The 25,757-nt window shown below is 41.0% G+C and overlaps 1 protein-coding gene across 1 annotated transcript in view; it reads left to right on the top strand.

The window, feature by feature from the left end:
- The first annotated feature begins 8,815 nt into the window (after positions 1–8,815).
- frem2a (FRAS1 related extracellular matrix 2a) overlaps positions 8,816–25,757 on the top strand; it is a 69,171-nt gene continuing 52,229 nt past the window's right edge. Inside the window, exons 1-2 of the mRNA XM_026181444.2 lie at positions 8,816–13,982; positions 16,684–16,773. Of these exons, the coding sequence (XP_026037229.2) occupies positions 8,999–13,982; positions 16,684–16,773 (5,074 nt within the window). The 5' untranslated portion in view covers positions 8,816–8,998. The remainder of the gene's footprint in view (positions 13,983–16,683; positions 16,774–25,757) is intronic.

Raw genomic sequence — 25,757 nt, 5'->3', positions numbered from 1 at the left:
CAGGCACGGCTGGCTGCCGGCGGAGCTCACGGGCGCGTCACTGCAACTCCCCCTGGCTTCTGCTCCGCGGCTGCTGAGTGAGCCCTCATCTGGGACTCTCCTCAGCTCTTTCTGGGACAGTGGCGCGGCTGCCCCTCTGTTGGTCTTCCTTGGTCTCTTGTGTTCTGGGGGCCTCTGGATGTCTGGAGTTTTGATCTCCTCCATACCTGCTTCATGCCCTGGAGGACGGGGCTGTGGCCCCCCCACACCCTCTTGCAAATCATTACATGAAGGAACCTTTTAAAAAACAAAAAACAAGCGCGTCCATGCTCACAGGTGTACACACGGGTGATCACACCCACAAACTACACCCTTTTTGGCTCCTACCTCAAAGCACACTGTGTTCTGTTGATCTGATGTGCTGCACAATAATGTTTAATATTTAGTATTTACTGTCATATTCCCATATATCATTGTGATGCTGTTTATTCTATTACTCTTGTTCTCTTCTGCTTGTTTTCTTTTTTCTTTCTCAGCAGGTGACCCAGGTGATTGATATATGCATTTTTTTTTCTTTTTCTTTTTTTTCTCTGCCCGTTCTGTTGGTTTTTGCCCTTCTCCCCCGTCCCTCTTCTCAGCTGTTTCTCTTTCCCTCTTTCTTTCTCCCCTTCTTTCCCCCAGTCAAGTCTGTCCCATGTTCAGTAAGTGAAAATAAAATAAACAATAAAAGGTGAATCAAATGGACCATTATGGCAAGGCTGGGATGGTCAATTTGGTAAAGTAAATCCGTTGGGCATCTTTCTTTGCCTTTAGACAACAATTCTGATGGCAAAAGAGCCAAACGGGACAGGCACACAAAAAAAAAAAAAAAGAGCTATACAGATACAGGCCATTTACCAAATTCGAAATGATCATATTCATATTTTTTAAATCTAAATTTTAACATTGTATGTATCATGTTCTGTTCCCATGTATATTTAAGGCAACATTCAAACTTTTCTGGAAACAGGGTTGGACGTCTTCCCTGTGGGAAAGTCTACATGTTGTGCAGCATTTCCACAAAGGGACTGTTGACGCAATAAAAAGCATTAATGTCCCTGCAGTGAGCAGCCTTCCTTTAGTAACAGGGATCTCACCGTTGCACTGATGTTAAATGCCAGAAAGCATTTGCATAGTGTGTATTTCTGTCCACAGCGTGTGTTGGTGGACAGGGAAAAGCAGGAGGACTGTTAACCTTCAAACCCACTTCACCTCGTGTTCTGACTTTTAGTACACTTAGGAGGGTTCAAATCTTATAATTTGGCACTCAGACCATCTCTTTCTCTCTCTGTCTCTCTCATACATATGCCTGCACTTAACATAGTCCTTTCGCACAGTTCCCATAAAGCGTGGATCTCTTCACTGCAGGTTAAACACAGTGATTACATAGATGTCTGTATTGGTAAGTGCAGGTTTAAAAATCTGGCCTGACATTAACTTGCAAGTAGATGTTTTGTGTACGGTGTGTGGTCTAAGGTAGTTACCAACTGATTTTGTTTACCACTTTCAGGCAACAGTAATGCAAACGTCAGTCTAAATAGTTCTCTGTAACACAAGCTGCCATTATTAATAGGTAAAAACAATGAGCACAGAAAGGATTCAGTTTTGAATCGGAACCTGTCGGAGAATTATTTTGATTTTTCTGATTAATCTCTCAATCTGGTAACAGCACTTGACTTAGGAGCTGATTGCTGAACTGCCCTACCACGTTTTACCACTAGAGGGCAGTAGCCTATTAAAAAAGTATTTTCTTTGTCTTATTTAGATGAAAGTCATGACTGCATTTAAGCCGTTTACTGATTTAGAAGAATGTGTGTGCGTGTGTGTTGTTGTTGTTGTTTTTCTTCTTTTATCCTAGATAAACTTGCTTATACTATTAGGTGGCCAAAAAATATGCAAGATAGTGCTTGTGCAACACAGGAATATCTGGAATATAAACAACTTTAATTTGTTCTTCTCTGTGGGCCTTCTATTCTTATCTGTACTTTTGCTCCAAAAGGATTCTATTAAATAGAAAACAATTAAAGGGGAAGCGCTGAAAGCACGGTAAAAGGGATGAATCACTGCTCTTCTCTTGCAATAAAGTAATTCACCGGAGAAAAAAAAGAAAATGCTGCGGAAGTACTGTAACAAATGTTCACCTCCAACAGGCCACGAGAGCCGACAACAACCAGCAGAAATTGACACTGCCTGGAGGGCTCAGAGCTGAGTGCTTTGTCTGATGTGTGATGGAGTGTGGCAGGTTTGTCCCTTATTAGACTCATCACCTCTGTAAAATCACATGAAATAGAGAGAATGTGCTCTATAGAGGGCATGTCACAAAGCCAACCAACTGGAAGAAGTCTCACGTACAAGATGTAAACAAATCATTAGAGCCAGTTTTGTTTACTGTCTGTTCTGTATTTAAGATAAAAGTCTCAGCAGTAAATGTCAACCTGAGTGACAGATTTTTCTCTTTCTTCTCTTTTTTTCTTTTTGTTTGTAAGTACACTACCTAGAACTAAAACTAACAGAAACTAGTTTAATTATTTAATTTAAAGCCTTTATTTCTTACAATTTGCCTGGCAATCAATCTAGAATTCACAGAAACACAGATATTTACCCAATTCCCCTCTAATTTATAATGCTAACTGTTCCCCTAACTGAATGGCAAGAGCATTGTCATCTGTAATGGAAATGAGCGTGTGAGATGGAGGAACAAACCCGCGGTTTCCCGAGACAGCAAACTCGAACCAGAATGGCACTTTGTGTAAATGTAAACTCACACAGTCCTTGTGCTGATGATTACAGAGCAGCAGCGGAGCTAACGATTGTGTTTGGAGAAGAGTTCCTGGTGTGTCGTCTGAAAACCTACATTTTCTGACTGTAACATATGAACAAAGAAAGCCCAGATGTGATTATGTACGCAGTTGTGAGAATGCTTATGTGCAAATTGGAAGCAAGTGGGGGGTTCTATTACACATTCAGCTGACCCAGACAGAGAAGCTGTTTCATCTTCTGCAGTAACATATAACCAGTGATTTTGCACGTTGAGCTGTTGCTTTTATGCGTGTGCTTCCTCAAGAAGAAACATGTTCTCTGTGGTTATGGAGATAGTGGCGACAGAACAGAGAGTGATAAGAGGCCCGCTGCCTTTCGTAGATGCCGGGCGTTGAAAGCACAAACGTAACAGCTGTGTGATGGTGTTGCCAGGCGAGTGGAGACGCCATTAAACAATTTATGTACCACAAAAGTTTATGTTTAAATTACTGATATGAAAAAAGGTATTCAATGTGAAGTATAAGTATAAAGTGGCAAAGAATAACAAGACTGAATTTGTGCATTGATTATACATTAGTTTTCTTATGACTCGTTTATTTGATGCATTTGAATGCAAAAGCTTCAATTGCATTCAGGTTTATTTATACAGCACCATAACACTAAAACAATCTCCTCGTGGAGCTTTGTATTGTATGGTAAAGATCCTACCGTAATGGATGGAAATCTCTTAGTATGTGATAAACTTTAAAGAGTAAGAACGTGTGGGGGAACAGTGGGGAGGAAGAACAGCCCTTTAACAGGAAATGACCACCAGCACAACCAGTCTAAAATTTGGAGCGACCATGTGTCTTGATGGTTATGCTCATTAGAGATGAGGAGCTAACAAGAAAAAAAAAACAAGCAGGGTAGGGTAACTATGGAAGAGAGTAGATAAAAACTTAATGACATGCAGTGTATACAAAGTCAGTTCAGTTCAGTTTTATTTGTATAGATCACACAAACAGTTGCCTCAAGGTGCTTTATGCTATAACATAAAGACCGTGCAATAATACAGAGAAAACCCCAACAGTCAGACACCCCCTATGAGCAAGCTCTTGGTATTAGTGTGGAGAGAAAAATTCCTTTTTAAGAGAAAAAACCTTCGGCACAACCAGGTCCAGGGAGGTGCAGCCATCTACCTTAACCTGCTGGTCAACGATGAGAGGAAGACAGGACAAAAGACCCACTGTGGAAGAAAAGAAACAGTCAGTGCATCATGGAAAACCAGCAGCAACCAAGGCTTATTGCATATAAACACACGGGAAGTGAAAAAGGTGTAGGAGAACTCCTCAGTGGATCATGGAAAGTCACTCAGCTGTGTGAGCCTATAGCAGCATAACTAAGAGATGGTTCAGGGACTTACCCCGAGAGAAGGCTGATGGCAAAATGCCCCGCTCCCATAATATTTTTGAAAACTCTAGGAATCGCAATTATGACTGCACTCAGGGAGTGAAGTCTTCTAATAATATATGGTCTTTAGGTTACAAAGGGACTTCAGATTCAGATCAGTGCATGTTTCTCCCAAAGCAATCAGCCAGCATATTCTAAATAAGATGCAGAATCTGGAGCTCCTCCATAGACAGTGAGCCAGTGTTGTGATTTGCCTCAAACCCTAGTGAGCATCAGCAAATGCATATTGTGAAGTAAGAGATAAATGATGAGCGTAAAATATCTCCATTTTGTTCTTCTTAAAAAGCACTCTGTTTACTTTCACTGTCACATGCTTTGTCACAGCATCACAGATTAAAACTCCTACCTCTTGATTCTGCTGGGACGGTGGCATGTGGGTGGTGTGTGTCTGTAAACAAACAAAACTGTCTCTGTGCTGTGCAGTCAGAATTCAAGGACTCCACCTTGCAGTGAGAATTTATCATTTAGATGTTTCAGGAATTTTTTAATTTATATTGGTGCCTGGTAACCAGACAAAAAAACAACCTATGACCAAGTATTACAGACTCTAATTTCGATCCATTTTCATACTGACTGACACAAATATGTAGAACTGATTTAGATGAATGTACTTGGTGTGCTCCCGGCTCAGTGATTACACTGCAATGCTGAGCATTTCCCTTGCTTTCAGCCGCACTTGTACAGATAATTTTATGCAAATGTAAAAATCTGATGTATACCTAACACTCATACTGGCATACCCAATTACCTGAAAGTCCTGAATATAGGTACCAATTGAAAGAAGAAGAAAAAATCTCCACATGTGGCCTTATAATAGCAGAACGGCTGCTGTGCACAAGGAACCCCACAACCTGTACAGTGTGAAAATGTCATGAATATTAGCCTCAACTTTCCCCCAAAAATTCTGTTTTGCTTAGCAGGTGATAGAGATGGGCTGCAGGGATGAGTAGGACTCTCTGTATTAATTAGTCAGATGGGAACAGAATCATATATACAGGGAGTGCAGAATTATTAGGCAAATGAGTATTTTGTCCACATCATCCTCTTCATGCATGTTGTCTTACTCCAAGCTGTATAGGCTCGAAAGCCTACTACCAATTAAGCATATTAGGTGATGTGCATCTCTGTAATGAGAAGGGGTGTGGTCTAATGACATCAACACCCTATATCAGGTGTGCATAATTATTAGGCAACGTCCTTTCCTTTGGCAAAATGGGTCAAAAGAAGGACTTGACAGGCTCAGAAAAGTCAAAAATAGTGAGATATCTTGCAGAGGGATGCAGCAGTCTCAAAATTGCAAAGCTTCTGAAGCGTGATCATCGAACAATCAAGCGTTTCATTCAAAATAGTCAACAGGGTCGCAAGAAGCGTGTGGAAAAACCAAGGCGCAAAATAACTGCCCATGAACTGAGAAAAGTCAAGCGTGCAGCTGCCAAGATGCCACTTGCCACCTGTTTGGCCATATTTCAGAGCTGCAACATCACTGGAGTGCCCAAAAGCACAAGGTGTGCAATACTCAGAGACATGGCCAAGGTAAGAAAGGCTGAAAGACGACCACCACTGAACAAGACACACAAGCTGAAACGTCAAGACTGGGCCAAGAAATATCTCAAGACTGATTTTTCTAAGGTTTTATGGACTGATGAAATGAGAGTGAGTCTTGATGGGCCAGATGGATGGGCCCGTGGCTGGATTGGTAAAGGGCAGAGAGCTCCAGTCCGACTCAGACGCCAGCAAGGTGGAGGTGGAGTACTGGTTTGGGCTGGTATCATCAAAGATGAGCTTGTGGGGCCTTTTCGGGTTGAGGATGGAGTCAAGCTCAACTCCCAGTCCTACTGCCAGTTTCTGGAAGACACCTTCTTCAAGCAGTGGTACAGAAAGAAGTCTGCATCCTTCAAGAAAAACATGATTTTCATGCAGGACAATGCTCCATCACACGCGTCCAAGTACTCCACAGTGTGGCTGGCAAGAAAGGGTATAAAAGAAGAAAATCTAATGACATGGCCTCCTTGTTCACCTGATCTGAACCCCATTGAGAACCTGTGGTCCATCATTAAATGTGAGATTTACAAGGAGGGAAAACAGTACACCTCTCTGAACAGTGTCTGGGAGGCTGTGGTTGCTGCTGCACGCAATGTTGATGGTGAACAGATCAAAACACTGACAGAACCCATGGATGGCAGGCTTTTGAGTGTCCTTGCAAAGAAAGGTGGCTATATTGGTCGCTGATTTGTTTTTGTTTTGTTTTTGAATGTCAGAAATGTATATTTGTGAATGTGGAGATGTTATATTGGTTTCACTGGTAAAAATAAATAATTGAAATGGGTATATATTTGTTTTTTGTTAAGTTGCCTAATAATTATGCACAGTAATAGTCACCTGCACACACAGATATCCCCCTAAAATAGCTAAAACTAAAAACAAACTAAAAACTACTTCCAAAAACATTCAGCTTTGATATTAATGAGTTTTTTGGGTTCATTGAGAACATGGTTGTTGTTCAATAATAAAATTATTCCTCAAAAATACAACTTTCCTAATAATTCTGCACTCCCTGTAGATATAAACTCTGTCCCATCATTGTTGGACTTTTTCTTGTTGTTTTTCATTACCTTAAATTTCCAGGTGTATTTTTTTTTTCTATTGCTTATTATTTTGCCTCCCTAATTAAGATCTTTGCATTCACTTTAATCTTTGTCACAGTTTGTGTCTCGGAAGTATCGGGTTTTAATATTCAGTACAATTTCAGTTTCCATAGCGGTGAATCTAACATGCACGTGTGAAGTCACAAGATGAGTGTTTTTGAGCATGCAGCGAGTGTGACAGCTGGAAAAGCTGGAGGTGCCTTGTACTTTGAAAGAAACAAAGCAGAAGAAACCCTCTAATCACCTGGCATCTTCAACCTGGGTAGAGTCGAGAACAAAATGCAGTCACAAGCAGTTCTTCTACGGATCAGCTTTAGGTATAATGATTTTAACGACTCAAAGCTGTCAGATTTGCAAGTGTGGAACTTTTTAAATATTCATGTTCAAAACTTATAACCAGTATCAGAACAATCACAAAAACTTCAACTGGTTTACAGCAACTGTGAGATCTTGCCTCATAGTGACATTAGATAAATTATGAATGGGGCTGATGAAGATTGTCCCCTTGTTTGCTGACCTTGTTTTTCGTTAAGTGTACTCGTTCGTGCCAAAACAGAACTCCTGGCATGCTCATCTTTTATTAATGTCAAACATATTTTTTTTTCGTTGACCAGGACATTTGCCAGTGCGACGTCAAATATCGTTCCAAAAAAAGAAAATCAATAAAATAAATGCATAAATGTTAAAATCTTAGAAATCTGATCACATAAAAACAGTCTGCTAAGCAACTGGGGGAAGTGGGTGTATTCTCTCATGAATTAGCCTTGACAGATTTTCAAACAACCCCCCCTCACAGGTTCGCCAAGGTCTAGCACTAGATTCCCTCCAGTTCTAAGCAACAATTGCAATATTTCTTGCTCCATGCCACGGCAGCTGAACGCGTATTTCACGTCCCCGCGCTCCTGCTTATAGTTGGAATTTTGTTTATCGTATTACGGTCTATTCTGGACTGACAAGGACAGGGTCATTCGTTCTAATCAATGGGCAGTGGGTGGGGTTTTATTGTTGCTTTTTCTTGCTTAAGGGAAGGTCGTCATCGTTCTGAGGTCCACACTGAGCTGCGTATTCCCTTCAAAATATAAAGCTAAATAAATAAATGGATGAAGGCATACATGAATAAGAAATGGGCAAAAAAATTCGTCCTCACCTTCTTCGTACTTTAACTTTTTGCAGAAAGCGAGGAGTTACTGCAGAGCAAGTGAGGGGAAACACAACAGGGGATTAATACGCCCAGCTACCAAATGACTAATGGAGATATCCCATTAAGTAGGGGATACAGCTCAAATCTTAAAATGTATTATTAATATTGGGGGCAGATGGCATACAACAGTGATCAATGGAATTAAGGGGTTGTCTGTAATTTCTTATAAAAGAAAAATAGGTTGCCGTATAGGAACACATAAATTATCTGTAGCCTGCATATGTCCCAGCAAATGTTCACTTAGTAAGATAACTAGTTTAAGGACTATAATTTTACATGCTCGTATGATGCGTACTTTTACAGCTTTCTCAAGTTAAAAACCAGAAGAATGACAACGTTGGTGGAGTTGAAATGACCTTTTCTGGCACACCGTGGAAAATAAACAATTATAAACTTGCCGTTTCTCTTAATTTCATCAGTGTCTGCATGTCCAAAGATTACATGATAATATTATCTGTGTTAGGCAGAGTGCTTAAAAAGAGGATTTTATTTAAACTCGTCTTTCCATTATGATCGTTCGGGGGGAGTAGTTCTACCAAGAGGACACGCTTGGTAATTAAGCTATAATCAATCCGTCTACTTCAGTTTATCTTCCAGTCTCCACCTCTCCGTGACTGTCAGCCGTACTGCCCATTAGCGATAGGGCTGAGCTAACAAGCCTTCAAAATCCTCCAATATGTGCAGAGATGGGCGGTGGCGCTTTACGCTGGGCTCTCAAGCGGCTGAAGTTAAAACTCCTGAGCGCTATTCTCTCGGAGTATGTCGAGGGTCCGCACGGATAGATGTACGGGAGTCACTGCGTGGGCACCCCGCTGACTCCCTATTGTTTTGGGATTTTTTTATTTTGTTAAGTAAAACAGACATTTTGGAAAAACATTTTCTTTGTTACAGCAGCACCTTGGCAGAGCTCACATAACTGGTGAACATGTTGTCCTGTGGACTTCTCCTGTGTTTTTCCATAACAGGTATTGTCTTCGCGCAGTCCGACAGCTCTGGATTATTTTATGCACTGAGATCAGAACTGTCTGAGGACGCTATCTTGGTGGCCAACAACGGAATACGCGTGCCTTTCGGGAGGTCGGTTTTTATCGATCCAATCAATGATTTGGTCATTCAGACACAGCCCGGCGACCGGTGCAGCATCAACGTGCTCGATAATGATCCACTCTCGCAGAGACCGGGTCATCTGTCTCCCAAAAAGTTTCCCTGCGATTTTGGTCCAAATGATGTGACTTACTCCCACCACGGATCGAGAAGTCCGGCTAAAGACAGAGTGAGGATGCAGCTCAGGTATGACGCGCAAACCGAAACGGTCATTATTCCGTTTATGATGGAGGTTGAAGTAATGTTCACGCAGCTCGAGTTAATCACCAAAAACATGCCTCTGACTGTTGATAACCTCAAAGGGATCAGTAACCCTATTGATAAGAGGATTTTAGAGTTCACTTATGACAGAGAATCTCACAAATGCGAGGTGACATCCCAGTCCAGCAGCAGCGGCAGCAACTCGCTGCCTAGATACGGGAAACTCATCCATGGCGGTAAACTTTCTGCAATGATGGACTGTGATGAATTCACGCGAGCTGATATCCGCTATGAGCACACTTTTCAGCGCAAATCCCCCAACAGGGATTATGTCCCCATGGTTGTGGAGCTGCAGGATAAGGAAGGCAACCTAGTGAAACAGGAGTATTTTCATCTTATGATTCGCATCAAAGGGGGAGAGGAGAACACTCCCCCCAAACCCAGCTTTGTGTCCATGATGATGATGGAGGTCAGCCAGTTTGTCATGACCGCCCTCACCCCTGATATGCTTGCCGCTGAAGATGCCGAGTCAGACCCAGACAAGCTTATTTTCAATATTACTTCCCCCTTATCTTATGAGGAAGGCTATATAGTCAGCACTGATGACAGAAACCTCCCCATCACCTCCTTCTACCAGAGAGACTTGCGCGATCTTAAAATAGCTTATAAGCCCCCCTCCCTGGATTCAGACACTGAGAGGATTTTCCAGCTTGAATTTGAGGTGGTGGACACAGACGGGGCCATCTCGGACCCATTTGCTTTTATGATTGTTGTAAAGCCCATGAACACTCTGGCCCCTGTCGTGACACGCAACACAGGTCAGCTGCTGTATGAGGGGCAGTCTCGGCCTCTCTTCAGCGCTCACAACTTGGAGATCAGTGATGAGGACAACCTCGACTCTGTCAGAGTCACAGTGGTGGATGGGCTGCGCCACGGGGACCTCACAGTGCTGGGCTCTCACAGGAAATTCTTCACACCCGCAGACCTCGCAACAGGAGTTGTTGTGTACCAGCACGACGGGACTGACACATACAGCGACAACATTGTCTTCAAAATGACAGATGGGAAAAATGAAGTTGAATTTCTCTTTCCCATTACAATTGTTCCCACTGATGACGAGCCACCGATTATAAATGCCAACACCGGTTTGGTGCTGTTCAAAAATCAAATGATGCCCATATCTCCCCTCATGCTCAGCGCTGCTGATATTGATTCTGAGGACTCAACTATTAAATTCATCATTGTGCCTCCTTTTTCTTCTATTGGCACGCTGCTCCTAAGGCAGTCAGACGCCCCTGAGGACCCTTCCTCTTGGAAATTTAATGCTGAGGATGAAGTATATGAGAAAGAGGTGACAGAGTGGCTTCAGAAAGATATCACTGATGGGAGGTTGTTTTACAAGCACACAGGCCCTCACAACACAGATGCAATCACGGATCAGTTTGCATTCACAGTCCAGGATGACAACGACCCCCCTAATTTGTCAGAAGAGAGTGTGTTTATAATCCGAGTTTTACCTGTCGATGACGTACCCCCCGAGCTGGTCCCTGGCACCACCCTGCAAATGATTGTTCAGGAGTACAAACCTACTCACTTTAGCAAAGAAGTTCTGCACTATACTGATTTGGACTCTGAGGACCGTGACCTCAAGTATACAGTCATCCAGTCCCCCACAGATACAGATGAAAATAACCCTGTTGTGTTCGGTTCTTTGGTTCTGACAGACCACTCCGCCACTGAAGTAACAGAGTTCACACAAGCTCAAATTAACCACCATAAGGTCTCCTACGAGCCCCCAGATGTTGAGCTTGGAATCACAGCCCACGTTGTGCAGTTTCGTTATACTGTTGAAGACACAGCTGGAAACAGTGTAGAAGGGGCTTTCACCATCTATCTCCAGTCTGTTAACAACAAACCTCCTCAGATCACAAACACCGGCTTTACTGTGCTTGAACGGGGCATACATATCATCACAATCGCTGAACTAGATGCTACAGACCCCGACACTGAGAGTGAGCAAATAACCTTTACTCTGAGTCAGCCTCCTAAGCATGGTCAGATCCAGGTTGCATTCATTGACCTGGAAAAAAAGGGAGTTTTTAGACTTGAGGATATCTCAGAGGGAAAGTTATTGTATATTCAAAGTGGAGAAGAGACAGTAAACGATGAATTTCAGCTGGATGTCAGTGATGGAATTCATATTGTGACCGTGACGGTCAAAGTTAATGTAAAGCCTGTCGATGATGAATCTCCAACCATCAGCTTGCCTGCAGGAACAATCGGGTCTCATATGGAGGTGCTGGAAAATGGAGCCACAGAAATAACAACTAATGTGATTCAAGGTCGTGATGATGACACAGATGACCTTCGGCTGACTTTTATTGTGGAAGATCCTCCCCTTATGGGTGAAATATTAGTTAAAGGAGTCCCAACCACAAAGTTTACTCAGGCTGACATAATTAACGGTGCAGTTGTCTATGCACACACTGGTGGTGAGATAGGTCTCACCTCTCAACAGGATGGCTTCAATTTGACTCTTAGTGACATGTCTGATGATTGGGCAGTAGGTGGCAATAAGGTCACCGGAGTCCATGTTCAGGTCACCATCCTTCCTGTTGACAGTCAAGCCCCTGAGGTCAGAGTTGGTATTCAGTTCAGTGTCATTGAAGGAGAAAAATATGCCATTGGCCCTCAGCACTTGAACGCTGATGATAACGACACTCCAACTGATGATATCCTTTGCACTATCATTGTGCAGCCCACTGCCGGCTATGTGGAGAATATATCCCCCGTTCCAGGCTCAGAGAAGTCCAGGTCAGGAACAGCTATCAGTGCTTTTACCATCAGAGACATCAGGGAGGGAAATATCTACTACGTGCAGAGCATTCACAAGGGAGTCGAGCCAGTAGATGATAGATTCATATTTAGGTGCTCTGATGGTATAAATTTCTCAGAGAACCATTTCTTCCCAATTGTTATCATCCCAGCGAATGATGAAAAACCTGAGATTTACTTGAGAGAGATAGTTTTGATGGAGGGGATGAACATCGCCATCGACTCACAAATTCTGAATGGAGCTGATGCCGATATCCCATCTGAGGAGCTGGTGTTTATGATTTCCAAACCTCCCAAACATGGTGCAATTTTAAACCAGCTAGCCACAGGCCCCATTTTGGTGACTAATTTCACTTTAGAGCAGATTAGAGAGGCGTCAAGTATTATTTATGAGCACGATGACTCAGAGACAATCGAGGACAGCTTTGATGTCATTCTGACTGATGGGAAGTACTTGGCTCAAAAAACAGCCATGGTTATGATCATCGCTGTTGATGATGAAACCCCCAGAATGCTCATTAATAATGGTCTAGAGGTGGAAATTGGGGAGACCAAAGAAATCAGCAACAAAGTGCTCAAAGCGACAGATTTAGATTCAGATGACAGTACACTTACATATATTATCCGGTTTGGGCCTGGTCAGGGTCTGCTGCAGAGAAAAACCCCATCGGGGTCTCTGGAAAACATCACGCTGGGCATGAATTTCACGCAAGTTGAAATTGATGCAGGGCTCGTAGTTTACACGCACAGTGGACAGGAGGGCGTTCGAGACATGGTCAAATTTGATGTCACTGACGGGTTAAACCCACTAATTGATCGTTATTTCTACATCACAGTGGACAGCATTGACATGGTCTTCCCTGATGTGGTCAGTAAAGGTGTTTCTCTGAGAGAAGGTGGCAGGGTGACTCTGACCACTGATCTCCTAAGTACCACTGACCTCAACAGTCCTGATGAGAACTTGGCTTTCACTGTCACAAGGGCCCCTGTTAGAGGCCACTTAGAGTGCACAGACACTCCTGGGATTCCCATTGTGTCTTTTACCCAGCTCCAACTGGCTGGCAGTAAGATTTACTACATTCATACCTCAGACGATGAGGTGAAAATGGACAGTTTTGAGTTTGAAGTCACTGATGGCTACAATCCCGTTTTCAGAACATTCAGAATCTCGATTGTGGACGTCGATAACAAAAAACCTGTTGTGACTGTAAATGATCTAGTTGTCACAGAAGGGCAGCATAAGCTGATAACACCTTTTGAGCTCACGGCTGAAGACCAGGATACAGCCGAGAAGCTGATCAAATTTACGATCATCCAGCTTCCTGTTCATGGCAAATTGCGCTACAACGAGTCCACACCTATCAGCAGCTTCACAAAACAAGACCTCAATGAAAACCTCATCAGCTACAAGCACGACGGAACTGAATCATCAGAGGACTCGCTCTCCTTTACTGTCACCGATGGCACACACACTGACTTTTATGTTTTCCCCGACACTGTTTTTGAGACTAGGCGCCCTCAAACTCTCAAGATTACTATCGTGGGAGTCGACAATGGCTTCCCCCAAATTGTTGTAAACAAAGGTGCGCCCACTTTGAAGATTTTGGCCACGGGTCACCTGGGGTTCCCCATCAGCTCCAAGGCGCTGAAGGCAGAGGACAGAGACAGCAGTCCGGCCTCGCTGCTGTTCCACATCACCACCCAGCCAAAACATGGTTACATCATTCATCTCGGGCACGGCAACAACTCCATCAACACCTTCAGTCAAGGTAAGCTTTGAACAAAACACCTACCAGCTCTATAATGTGTCAGCATGAATATTGAATGTGGAGGAAATAATCAAACAGCACTGATTTTGTTTAGTAATCAGTCAGATCTAATAACCAGAATGCTCATTCCACTCTATGAGAAAAGTCTATCAGTTATTATTTTTTGCAAGAAAAATTACCTCTGCATGCCTGTCCTTGAAAATGTAATCATATATGTTTAAATACAAGATGGTCCTGAGAAGCAAAGTATTAGACATCAAAATTCCTTGCAAATGTGTAAGTTTTGATTAATTTTTCCAGCCCACCAAAGACTTTAATTTATGGAGTAATAATTATTCAAACGTGTGACAAGTACAGGCCTGGGAATTTCAATAGTTAATTTGTGCGCCTGATTTAGATGTGCCTTGCTCATCAAATCATAATTAGCAGAGCAAAGTTAGAGGCTGATGTTTCGCACAAATGTCTTGTAGACAGTTAGGGATGAATAATTTATTATTTCTGCATCTCTGGGGAAATGTTCACATCTGATGTTCTCTACAGTGGTCTGTTAAATGAAGCAGGACAGAAGTAGGGGGATCGTGTGAAAAGGTCAGCGCGGAGCTTCGAGTGACAGGATGGCATTTGAGTTGCAGCACATTCTGATAGTTTGACCAGGGTCAAGTCAATTTGAAAGAATTTGTTGAAACGCAGAGAGCTCTCACCAAAATGCATTTTTACACCAACACGCAGAGCACACTGTGCCGCTTTAAATGTTTGAACACATTTCTTTTGCATTTGTGCACATTCGGTGACTGATATTACAGGCGGGGATTCAAGACAACAATGCCGTTGATTGAGGTTCAAAGCGATGCAATCAATGCCGTATTTCATATCACGCTGAGGCAATTAGAGCAACAAGTAAGGAAATCCACCTGCTTATGACACAGCTTGGCTTAAGCTCATACGTGGTGTGAGAACACAGTGCCAAAAAAAAAAGCAGCACTTGAGCCTGCAGGAGATGGACACTTCTGACAACCACTGTGAGGATTGCAGTCGTTGGAAAAAAATAAAGGGCATAGATGAGACAAGAGTGCAGTGGGGATGAGAAACAAAGGGCAGTAGAGGGGCAAGAGAGAGCAAGTAAAGTGGAGGAGAGTGCAAAAGAGGCAAGAGAAGAGGAGGGGTGGGGGATGTGTGGGTGACATGAGAGAAATAACGAATGAGGGAAGGGGTGTGAGAGATTGAGTGAGAGAGAGAGAGAGAGCAAACAGGCTCGTCAGAAGAATCAGTCAGGTGAAAGAGACAATCCCTCGCTCTTTATTTACTCATCCTATTTCCAGGGCACATCCCGTGAGGCTTTCTTTTTAAATATTTAATGAACAATGTGCCCCTAGTTCACAGTGTTGACTTTGTATTTGTAAGGCCCTCAGGTTCAAGTATGTGCCACAGAGAGGATCCTTCTCAGGCTGCACCTCCCGTTCGATTAGATTCGACACTCAATAATCTGAAAAACATGAGCAGCAATCTGGAAGCGAACAAAGTCTTTGCATCACATGAAAGGTATATTTTTTGTCACCTTTCATGTTCGGCACAAGAGAAGCAGACTTAAGCTTCGTCCCAGGCAGGAGTCGGGGGTTTATACTTTTATGAACCTCCTTCCTCTGACATCTATTATTAAAGGAGGTGGTTTGAAGGGGCAAAGCCCTTTCACAGTCTTGATGATTTTTCTGTACTGTAATGGGTGTTTGCAGAGACTGGTGGGAAAAAGAAATGTAGGCAGAGCCCTGTAATTCAGAAAAGTTGGAAAAACAGGTGTGTCTGTGTGCCTGCTGAAACTCCTGGTTTTAACATTCTTGCCTTGTCTGTCATTAAAAAAGATCCACTGTCACCTGGTTTTCAGCGCTGATGAAACACCGAGTTGGCCGTTTCTGGGTTTAAATGTATTCTGTTGCTTTAGCTTGAGCTCTTTTGGATTTGAGGTTGCGGCCTTATCGTCCTGGATTACGGATGCATGACTTTCAGAATGCTTTCTCTGGTGGAAAATTGTTCATGCCGAGTACTGATAAGGAACTGAATCAGTGTGATACTAGAGACCTGCTGTTACTGTAGCTGATATAGTACTGGAGCGGGACAGCTTCCATCTTTGAGCAATTATTTGACAGAGAGAGTGTTTGAACAAGCCATAATGCAACTTCAAAGTGTGTTTGAGGCTATTTCTGTAGTCAGCATGAAACACAACATGAAGGGCCTTTTTTTACACTCTTAAAATGCAAATTTTATTTACTAAATATGTATTTTAAAAAAAAATCTTGACAAGGACAGATCTCTGCACGATGAAATTAGTACTTTTGGCCATCACCTTGCTTTAAGTTGGAGCAAACTGATATTGTTTATCGTGCATCGTCTCACATTCACTTCACAGCGCAAGACATGACTTTAAAATGGAAAGCAGGCTACAGTGGCACTCATTTGCATTCTATAATTACTTATATTTTTAAAAAAAAATTCTGTTTGCTTATCATCTTGATTTTTGTTTTTTGCCCTTTGTTGGATTTCAGGTGACTGAGTTTTATTCTGTTTGCACAAACTTTCAGTTCACTGTGCTTTTATTTCCAGATCTAATTTTCACACCTGATTTGACACTTCAAAGTTTCACGAAAGAAAAATTCATAAAAAGAAAATATATATTTTTTAAAAAACTAAAGTTACTTTTCTGTTGCAGCCGATATCGATGGCCTGAGCGTCTGCTATGTGTTGCGGAGTGGAGAAAACGCTACGTCTGATGTCTTCCATTTCTCTGTTGAGGATAATGGTAAGAGTTCACCTTCTTTTATATTTGCATTTATTTGTCTGTCAGTATTACTCCTCTTTGCTCTGAGTTTCTACAATAGCTGTCCGGCTAAAAAAAACAAACAAAAAAAAAACTACTTAACCATTCAGTATTTCAGAATTGAGATCTACAAGTCACCTGTCAAGCATTTTTATTCTAACCCAGACTGAGATCAGTTATATAATTTTGCAAATTGTTCCCAGCAGATTTTATAAACAGATCAGTGAAGTTTATTTTTGCTCTGATTGCATTTGATTCAGGATTTGCCCATAAAATAATCTGCCATTCAGAGCGGCCTCGTAGAATATCAATTCTGACAAATCTGCATAGGCCAGCAGAGGTGTTCAGCCTGTAACTGTGTACTGCTGCATTCTATTAACTTACCAGGGAACTGATTAGATGTCCAGGGTCACTGGAGATAGAAAACTCTTTGTGGTGTGAAGATCATTTTTACAGTTCATCGAGTTAATGAGACTGACTGTGTAATTTGTGTAATTTGTAAATATGACAGGATATGCCAAGCAGTATTAGTGCATATTTTATCTTGAATGCAAGAAAATTTCTCATGAGTTTTTTGACAGAACAGAAGATTAACAATGTGTATTTAAAATAAACACTGACATAAGGTGGTTTCATGCAGAGTCTCCGTTTATGTACAGTTTTTATAAAGCGATGAACATTTTAGTTTGAAGAAATAACTGCTTGCTTTTATTTTACATGTGACGACATTGGCAAATATTACCTCCTTTCTATTTTGGTTCAAACCAACATTACATGCATAATAACTGCCAATTGGGGCCCAATTTGCACATGAAATTAACACGTACAATTCACCATATCTTATGCTATATGCATCTCTCCAATGTGCATTAATTTAGCATCCTTTTATGAAGGCAGCTGCTAATTAAGTAATCAGCAGATGCCAAAAATCTCAGTGAGGGAGGAAGAGCTTAAGATGCAGTTGAATTTATTTAAGACTAAATCTAAGAAGAAACCTCATAATACTGAGTATATATGCTCATTATTGAATAAAAATTTGCACAGGAAAAAATATTTGAAAATGTGCTCTGCATGAAAAAACTGCTGCAGAAACATACACGAGTAGAATCATTCCAAACAATCCCTCTAAGTGGGATATATTGAAAATACCAAAATTTATGCAAAAGATTTGCAGTCCCCGTCTTGTTTGAAGCATTTTCTTCTTCTTTTTTTATGTCTTCAAATACAATATACATGTGTGTGAATGAAAGAGAGTGAGGTTTAACAGCACAGCTGCAAGGAGTACAGGTAATGCATGTGGAAGAGTTTAAATATCTTGGGTCAGCCAGACAAAGCAACAGACAATGCACATGAGGGGTGAAGAAGAGAGTGCAGGAGGGGTGGAGTGAGTGGAAACGAGTGTCAGGGCTGATTTGTTACAGAAAGATAGCAGCAAGAGTGAAAGGGAAGGTTTACAAGATGGTAGCAAGACCTGCTATGATGTATGGTTTGGAAACGGTGGTGGTGACAAAAAGACAGGAGGCTCAGCTAGAGATGGGTGAGTTTAAGATGCTGAGGTTTTCATTGGGGGTGACCAGAATGGACAGGATCAGAAATGAGTGGATAGCTCAGGTTGGCTGCTTTGGAGACAAAGTTAGAGAGGTAAGGCTGGGATTGTTTGGACATATGGAAAGGAGGGATAGTGGGCTTACTGGACAAAGGATGCTAAAGATGGAGCTACCCGGCAGGAGGAAAAGAGAAAAATCACAGAGAAGGATGTAGAGAAGCAGGATATGCAGAAGGTTGTGTGTCAAAGGAGGATTCTTATGATAGGGTGAGATGGAGGCAGAGGAGCTGCTCTGGTGAGCCCTAAAGTTCAAAGTTACGTATCACTACAACCAAAATAAAGGGGTCTGTAAAGCAAAGCAGTATGTTAATAAATAAATAAGAACATGGGATGGTGGAGTCCTATCATAAAATATAATGCAAACTTTCTTCAGCAGCTGTCTTCACGATGTGATCATAGTGTGGTTTAAGCTGTTTTAAAACAGTCAGATAACTGGACTACAAGTTTAGTCATTGTTGGCTTTGTTTCTTTACATCTGTCTTCTTTAAATAATGCAATGCACTGATCACCTTGTCTTGTACCGAGACACATAATTGAGGTTAACGTACAGTATTACAAATACAGCACCAATTTTGTGTAAGTGATGTAGTTTCTGTTGCAGTGGCCATTTCATTTCATTTTATTACAAATCTACAGATTTTTTAAAACACTAGTTTTACGCTGAGCTTATAAAAAGTTAAAAAGTTTTCCTGGAGCAGAACTCATCCATCCAGAATAAATCAACACAACGCCCTGCTTTTAATGTACAGTACACACACACACACACACACACACACACACACACACACACACACACACACACACACACACACACACACACACACACAGGTGTATCTGTTTTATATTAACACATTTGAAACAAGGTGCAGCTGACACCACCGCTCAGTCCATCTGTTCATTTTCCTCCTCTATGATCAGGCACGACAATACAACACAATACATTAAAGACTACTCACTCATGTAGCGTCTTTAAAGATTACCAACACAGCTTCTCTGTGAATTACAAGATTATGTACAAGAGTATGTATCATTGAGGACTGAGTTAATACAGTACTGTGCAAAAATCTTAAACCTCCTTCATTTCTTCATATTTTACTAGAAAAATTGGAAACCAGGTGCAGCAATTTAAGCATGTGAAAACATGCCGTACATGAAAAAACAGTATATAATACAAAACTAGAGCACATCTCTAATGAACTTTAAAGTCAATATTTAATATGACAAGCTTTATTCTTCAGTACAGCCTGAACTCTCTTAGATCAGCTTTCTTTACTTTCTTTTAGTCTTCAGGAATAGCTCTGCAGGCTTCGTGAAGGACATTCAGAGCTCTTCTTTGGGTGGGCCAAGCTCTGAGGAGGCCATTACTTATAAACCCCAACACACTGCCAGAGCTTTTACTGCATTGACAGCATGTCTGGAAACATGTTGAAAAAATAGGCTGTTGCCAATCATATTTCAAATGGTTATCATAAATACAGTGGTGTGAAAAAGTGTTTGCCCCCTTCCTGATTTCCTATTTTTTGTGTGTTTGTAACACTTAAATGTTTCAGATCAAACAAATTTAAATATTAGACAGAGATTACACAAGTAAACACAAAATGCAGTTTCTAAATGAAGGTGTTTATTACCCCCCCCCCCCCCCCCCCCCCCCCCCCAAACCTAATAACAGGTAGGCCCATGTACCTGAAACATAAGAACATAAGAACTTAACTGAAATCAAGCGTTTGTGATCACTGGCAATGAGACTTTAAAGCCCTGTGGAGGAATTTTGACTCACTCATCTTTGCAGAATTGTTGTATTTCAGCCACACTGGAGCATTTTCGAGCCTGAACTGCCTTTTTAAAGTCCTGCCACAGCATCTCAATTGGATTCAGGTCAATCCTCCTGATTAGGCCACTCCAAAGTCTTCATCTTTCTTTGGCAATTCTTGCTGGTGTGTTTTGGATTATTGTCTTGATGCAGAATCCAAGTGCTCTTCACCTTGAGGTCACGCCTCAGTTTTGCTAGAAACTGAGGCGAGCCTTTATGTTCCTTTTGGTCACCATTGGAACTCTGCCATGCAGGCCGCTTTTGCCCACTCTTTTTCTTATGGTGGGGTCATGAACACTGACCTTAACTGAGGCAAGTGACCAAAGCGGATGGGTCTTTTGTGACCTCTTAGATGAGCCATCGCTGTGCTATAGAGTAATTTTGTTTTTCTTAGGACATTCAGAGGTGGATTTGTTTTGGATCATTGTCCTGCTGCAGAACCCAAGTCATGACCTCAACCTGAAGGTTGAGCTGACTCTCACTGTGGTTCGCTGGAGTCCCAAAGCTTTAGAAATGGTTTTATAGCCTTTTCCTTGGATCGCGGCATGATGTCTGGCTTTTGAGGGTCTTTCGGTCTTTTCCTCTCTGCCAGGCAGGTCCCATTTAAGGGATTTCTTGGTTAAGAACAGGTGTGGCAATAATCAGACATAGGTGTGTCTAGAGAAATTGATTTCAGCTTTTCAAAGATGTGATACACCACAGTTAATTGACGTTTTGTGTTTACTTGTGTTATCTTTTTCTAAATTGTAATTTTGTTTGATGATCCAAAACATTGAAGTGTGACAAACATGTATAAAAATGGGAAATCAGGAAGGGGGCAAACACTTTTTCACACTACATATCAATTTTGACTAAACACCCCCGGTTAAAATGCAACCCTCGATCATGACAGAGATTCCACTGTGTCGTATGCAGACACTCACTGCTGTACCTCTCTTCTGTCCTCTTCTAAACACACTGATGAACATTTAAGAATGACTTCTTGACAACCAACCTTTCACTAAGACCACAGATTTCTGAAGAGCCTTCACTGAACAGTAGACCAATCAATCAAAGGATCTGATGCATCTCTCAGATCCTGTTTTGTCACATTTTATTTCCTGTTAAGGACATGGCTTTCACATACTGTTCATCTGCAATAGATGATTTTATTTTTATTTTTGATCTGCCACTTCTTTTGTCCAGCTTTTAGTTTTCTCAATCTTTTATGGACAGACCCTACACCATGCTGAGATATGCCGTTTGCACCTAATGGCTCTTTGGGAATCACCTTGTTGGTGAAAAATACAATTTTATTCCTGTCAAATGGTGTTATCTTTGCAAGAAAAGGAAATGGGAACAAATTATGTGTTTTTGTGACAGGCTGCTAGTAACAAAGTGCTTAAAGACACATTTTCAAATTGTTTGTTTGCAAAGTTGTCTGTTATGTGTAGACACAACATTGGTTCAGCCCTTGTCTTATGTACCTTTTTTGTGATTGATTGATTCACAGATCAGTGTTAACAAAAAGAAAAACACTCCTGGAGTGGACTAAAAATGAAAGCAGCATATATCCAAAGAAAAACCTTCAGAAAGGAGACTAAAATTACAGGAAGCGCTGGAAGCAAAGTATAAAGAAATAAGGGATGGCTTAAGTCATTTGCACAGTACTATATAATGTCTTTTTTAAATATATCACATTTGGCCAAACATATATTCTTTGGTTGAATAAATTATAACAGTCCTGTTCATACAATCTGCAAAACAACTCAAGAACGAATTCCTGCATCGTACATTTTTGGACTAACTACATGAACTATTGGTTTTGGGAATTCCATTCAGGCCCCATTTTTCAGTCTTTTTCATACTCTGGTTCTAATGCACTTTAAAGAAAGTGCTAATGCGTAAAAGAGTAACAGTTCCTTTATGCACATAAAAGCAAAAACATTGACTAATTGATTGTCCATGCTCCTGTTCTTAGAGCTTTTTTTTTCTTTGCCTCTGCTCTCGACTACATTCTTGTTTAACTAAAAAGGCTTTAGGCTTTTAAAAGAAACACTACTTGAAGTACATGACTGCATATCATCATTGGTCCATAAGTTTGTGGAGCCACTTGGTCTTCCTTCCTCCCCTGGAGTGTTGGTGTTATTGCAAACTGATTCCAGATATAGAATTTAAGAAGTAAGGACAAATATATTTAAAAGCCTAAAGGTAACAAGTTTAAAATATTTTAGCATTACGTTCTTATTATGTAAATGCACGTGTAAGCAAATCTTTCCTTATGTTATAAAGGTATGTTAAGACACTCTTCCAGTCGTGTACTGGTACATGTACACGCTCATGCAGACAATGACGCAGAGCAGAGAACAGAGGGGTAGCCGTAGGCAAAGGGGCGTCCAGGCCTCCAGCACAAAGAGGTGTTTGATATTTAAGAGCTCAGGCAACATTGCGGGTAATGAGAGCCTTGGGCGTCTGAGCGGGGCAGAGCTCCAAGGCAAGCACTGGTAATTGTGTGGCCCCGTTACAGGCTCATCTAGAGGAGAAGAGTGGCAGGAAGAACCTTCTGTCACAGATTAAGACAAGCTAGGACAGCTGCACTTAACTGCAATGGGCTGGAACACAACTTGTTTCCCAGGCTTCTCTTTGCAGCAAGTTAATAATAGAGCAGCAGAAAACAACAGAGATTACTAGTCATGCAAATCTGAAATACAGTACAGAAGGTAACAATGGCTTCAATTATCAATTAAATAATTAATCATAGAGGTATAAAATATTATTTAAAAAACAAAGGCAGAAATACATATTACAGAAGCTAGAGATCAAACATTTAGGGGGACTTTGCTTAAAAAGATCCTGTGATGATCATAGCAGTTGTTGATGTGGATATTATTAGTTTCCTATTTTTTTTACTTTTAAAAGCTAACTGAAAGCACTACGTTTCTTAGATTTCACTCTAGTAGCATGCGTGATTAAAGATACGTCTGTAATATGTGGTCCCCTTGTAAGACACAATGTAGGTGAATAAAATTGAGTTTTGGGTGCACCAAAACAAACATACAAAATGAATATCAGCATGTAATATTATTTTTTCATGAGCAATAGTGCAGTTGATGGTTTTAATTAAAGGTATAACACTGAAACTATGCTGGCATAGTTGTTATTTGAGGTCTTTGTGGTCTTCAGAGTATTCACAGTTGCTAAAACGTTGTACCTAAAAAGATGGTACTGTTAAATTTTTAAATCTCTTAACACTAGAACTAAAATTTGATTCAGCTGCAGCGGGTAGCAGCAGCACCAGTGGATGTCTCAAAATCTCAGGTTAAAAAACCTAAAAACAAAGGAAGAAAAACTGCCCGTGATCCTGGCTTTTCTCTACTTGTTTCTCCACCCTAATGTAAATGAGACTGAATGTTACGATAGGCCCCTTTCACCCCTCTACCCCCCACCTGCACATGAGGAGCTCAGACACACGGCTGCTTTATCTAAAGTATAAGTACAATATATCCACTTAAAGCGTTCCCTGCTGCTTTGATAGTCCTATTTTAGTCACATTTCACGGCGCACAGTCCGCATTAAATGTAGTTCTGAGTCCTCAAGCATTCGTCTTATTCATGGCAAAATACTTTGCGTGCAACTTTTCCTTTCCTAGCGTTAGAAGACTAATTATCACCATATATACTGCAAGGTCACATTTCTTTATCATCAGTTTTTGTTTGCGCGTGATGTATGATTAGTTGTGGCTCTGTGGGCCCACTTTGAGGTTTTTTTTCTAATCTCTTCAAAAGGCCTTTTTTCATAAAAGGAGTGCCAACTTTTAAGATGAAATGACCTCCTTGGTTTGTCCTCTTCGCTACTGAATGATAAGCATTGCAAATTATTTATGTACATACAGATTTTCTTTCCAATGGATGAAAGAAATTGTTATTGAAAAAGAACAGAGTCCATTTTTAAATAACATCTTTAATAACTTTTACCGGTGGAATAATGACTCATAATGGCTCAGAAATCTGTAGTCATCTATGAGCACAGGGAGCGTTTGCATTTGTTTGCATAATAAACTCATGTAGTATTCGTACTGTATTTTCCCGCTCTTCTGTGAGCTTTGAAAGTTCAGATTGACTTGAAGGCACCTGGAAAACAATTAGAGGGTTGAACCGGCTGTCACCATGGACACAAATGGACCAGCTTAATCCTTTGACCTTTTCTCTGTTGTTTGCCTTTTTTTCTGTTGTTGTTAAAGCAATGTGTACTGATCAGGGCAGAATGGCAAGGTGATATATCAGCACGCTCCACAGACATGCACACACTAGCACACACACTAAAGCATCCCCTGGCTTTAGTAGAGGATTCTCTTCATCTGTCTGCATTCAAGAATTTACTGTCACTCTTCTCCCAGGGCCCGGCTCTCCTATCTTTATCCTCTTCATCTCCTCTTCTCACACTGTCACTATTAGATCTGTGCTCAATGTGTTTCATTCATTTTCAATTCTTTTACACAGCTCGGCATCTGTGTTCATTATATATTTTGTTCTGTAGTGTTATTTTTGACTGTCTCCCCATCATTGTCCTTCTTTCCTCCCGAGGTACGAGCTTACCTCCCTGTCTCGTCGAGTGAAATTTTAAAAAGGTGTTGCGGTTTATTGTGATGAGCGTCGAGGCTGTCCTAGGCATCAGGATTCGGTTTTACTGTCTAACCCTCGCTGTTTTTTGCCGCCGTCTGTCCCCGCCTGCTGTGTGGATGTCAACGTGCTGATGGCTCTTTCTGTTATAGGATTACGGCACATTGCGCAGCGTCGCTTGTGATGATCTGCATCTCATTAGAACCTTGAAACGAGAGCATTCGATTTTGAGAGATGTGTAGGGGGGTTTTCAGCATATTCATCATCTTTGATTCTGTGTTTGTCCATGCTGACAGCTGATGCTTGACATGTAATTCAAACACTGAAACGCGGCTAAACATCCTCGAATCTCTGGAGTAAACTTTTTTTTTCTTGTCATGTAAACATTTCCATTTATATGAATACATTATTTTGCTTCCAGTTATCAGCACTGGATCTTATTCATTTTTAGTGACTTAGTTGCCTTTTTTAAACACATTTCACTCTTTTGTTTCTTCGCAGTTTCTCCAATTTTCACCCTGTCCTTCTTCTGTCATATAAGGGTGTGATTCACACTGTACAAAGTACAATTAGAAGAAAATTACCATTCCAGCTCACCAAACTGTTTTCTATCTTTTAATGCATCTTAATGAAGCTTTAATTTGTTGTTAAAATTAATAAGCGTCTCATCTTAATGTGAAAATGAGAGCTTTTCTAATCCCTTATTCATTATTTATTAAATCGCTCAGATTCAAAAAATTAAATAAATCCAGCTTTTTAATGTGAGGCATCTTGTGATGTTTATCTTGAAAGGTGCTATACAAATACAATTTTACTTCCTTACATCTAAAAGTAAACATTATTCATAATCATTGTATTGGCTGAAATACAAATGAGGATTTACTGACAGAATAAAATTTTGTTTGAAGGAGGCTGAGGAGATGATGGACGGAAATGAGAGCAGAAGAAAAAA

The sequence above is a fragment of the Astatotilapia calliptera genome, chromosome 10, assembly GCF_964374335.1.
Source record: "Astatotilapia calliptera chromosome 10, fAstCal68.1, whole genome shotgun sequence".
NCBI classification, from domain to species: Eukaryota; Metazoa; Chordata; class Actinopteri; order Cichliformes; family Cichlidae; genus Astatotilapia; species Astatotilapia calliptera.
Note: the sequence above shows the minus strand (reverse complement) of the source record. Positions and strands in the feature narration are given on the sequence as shown.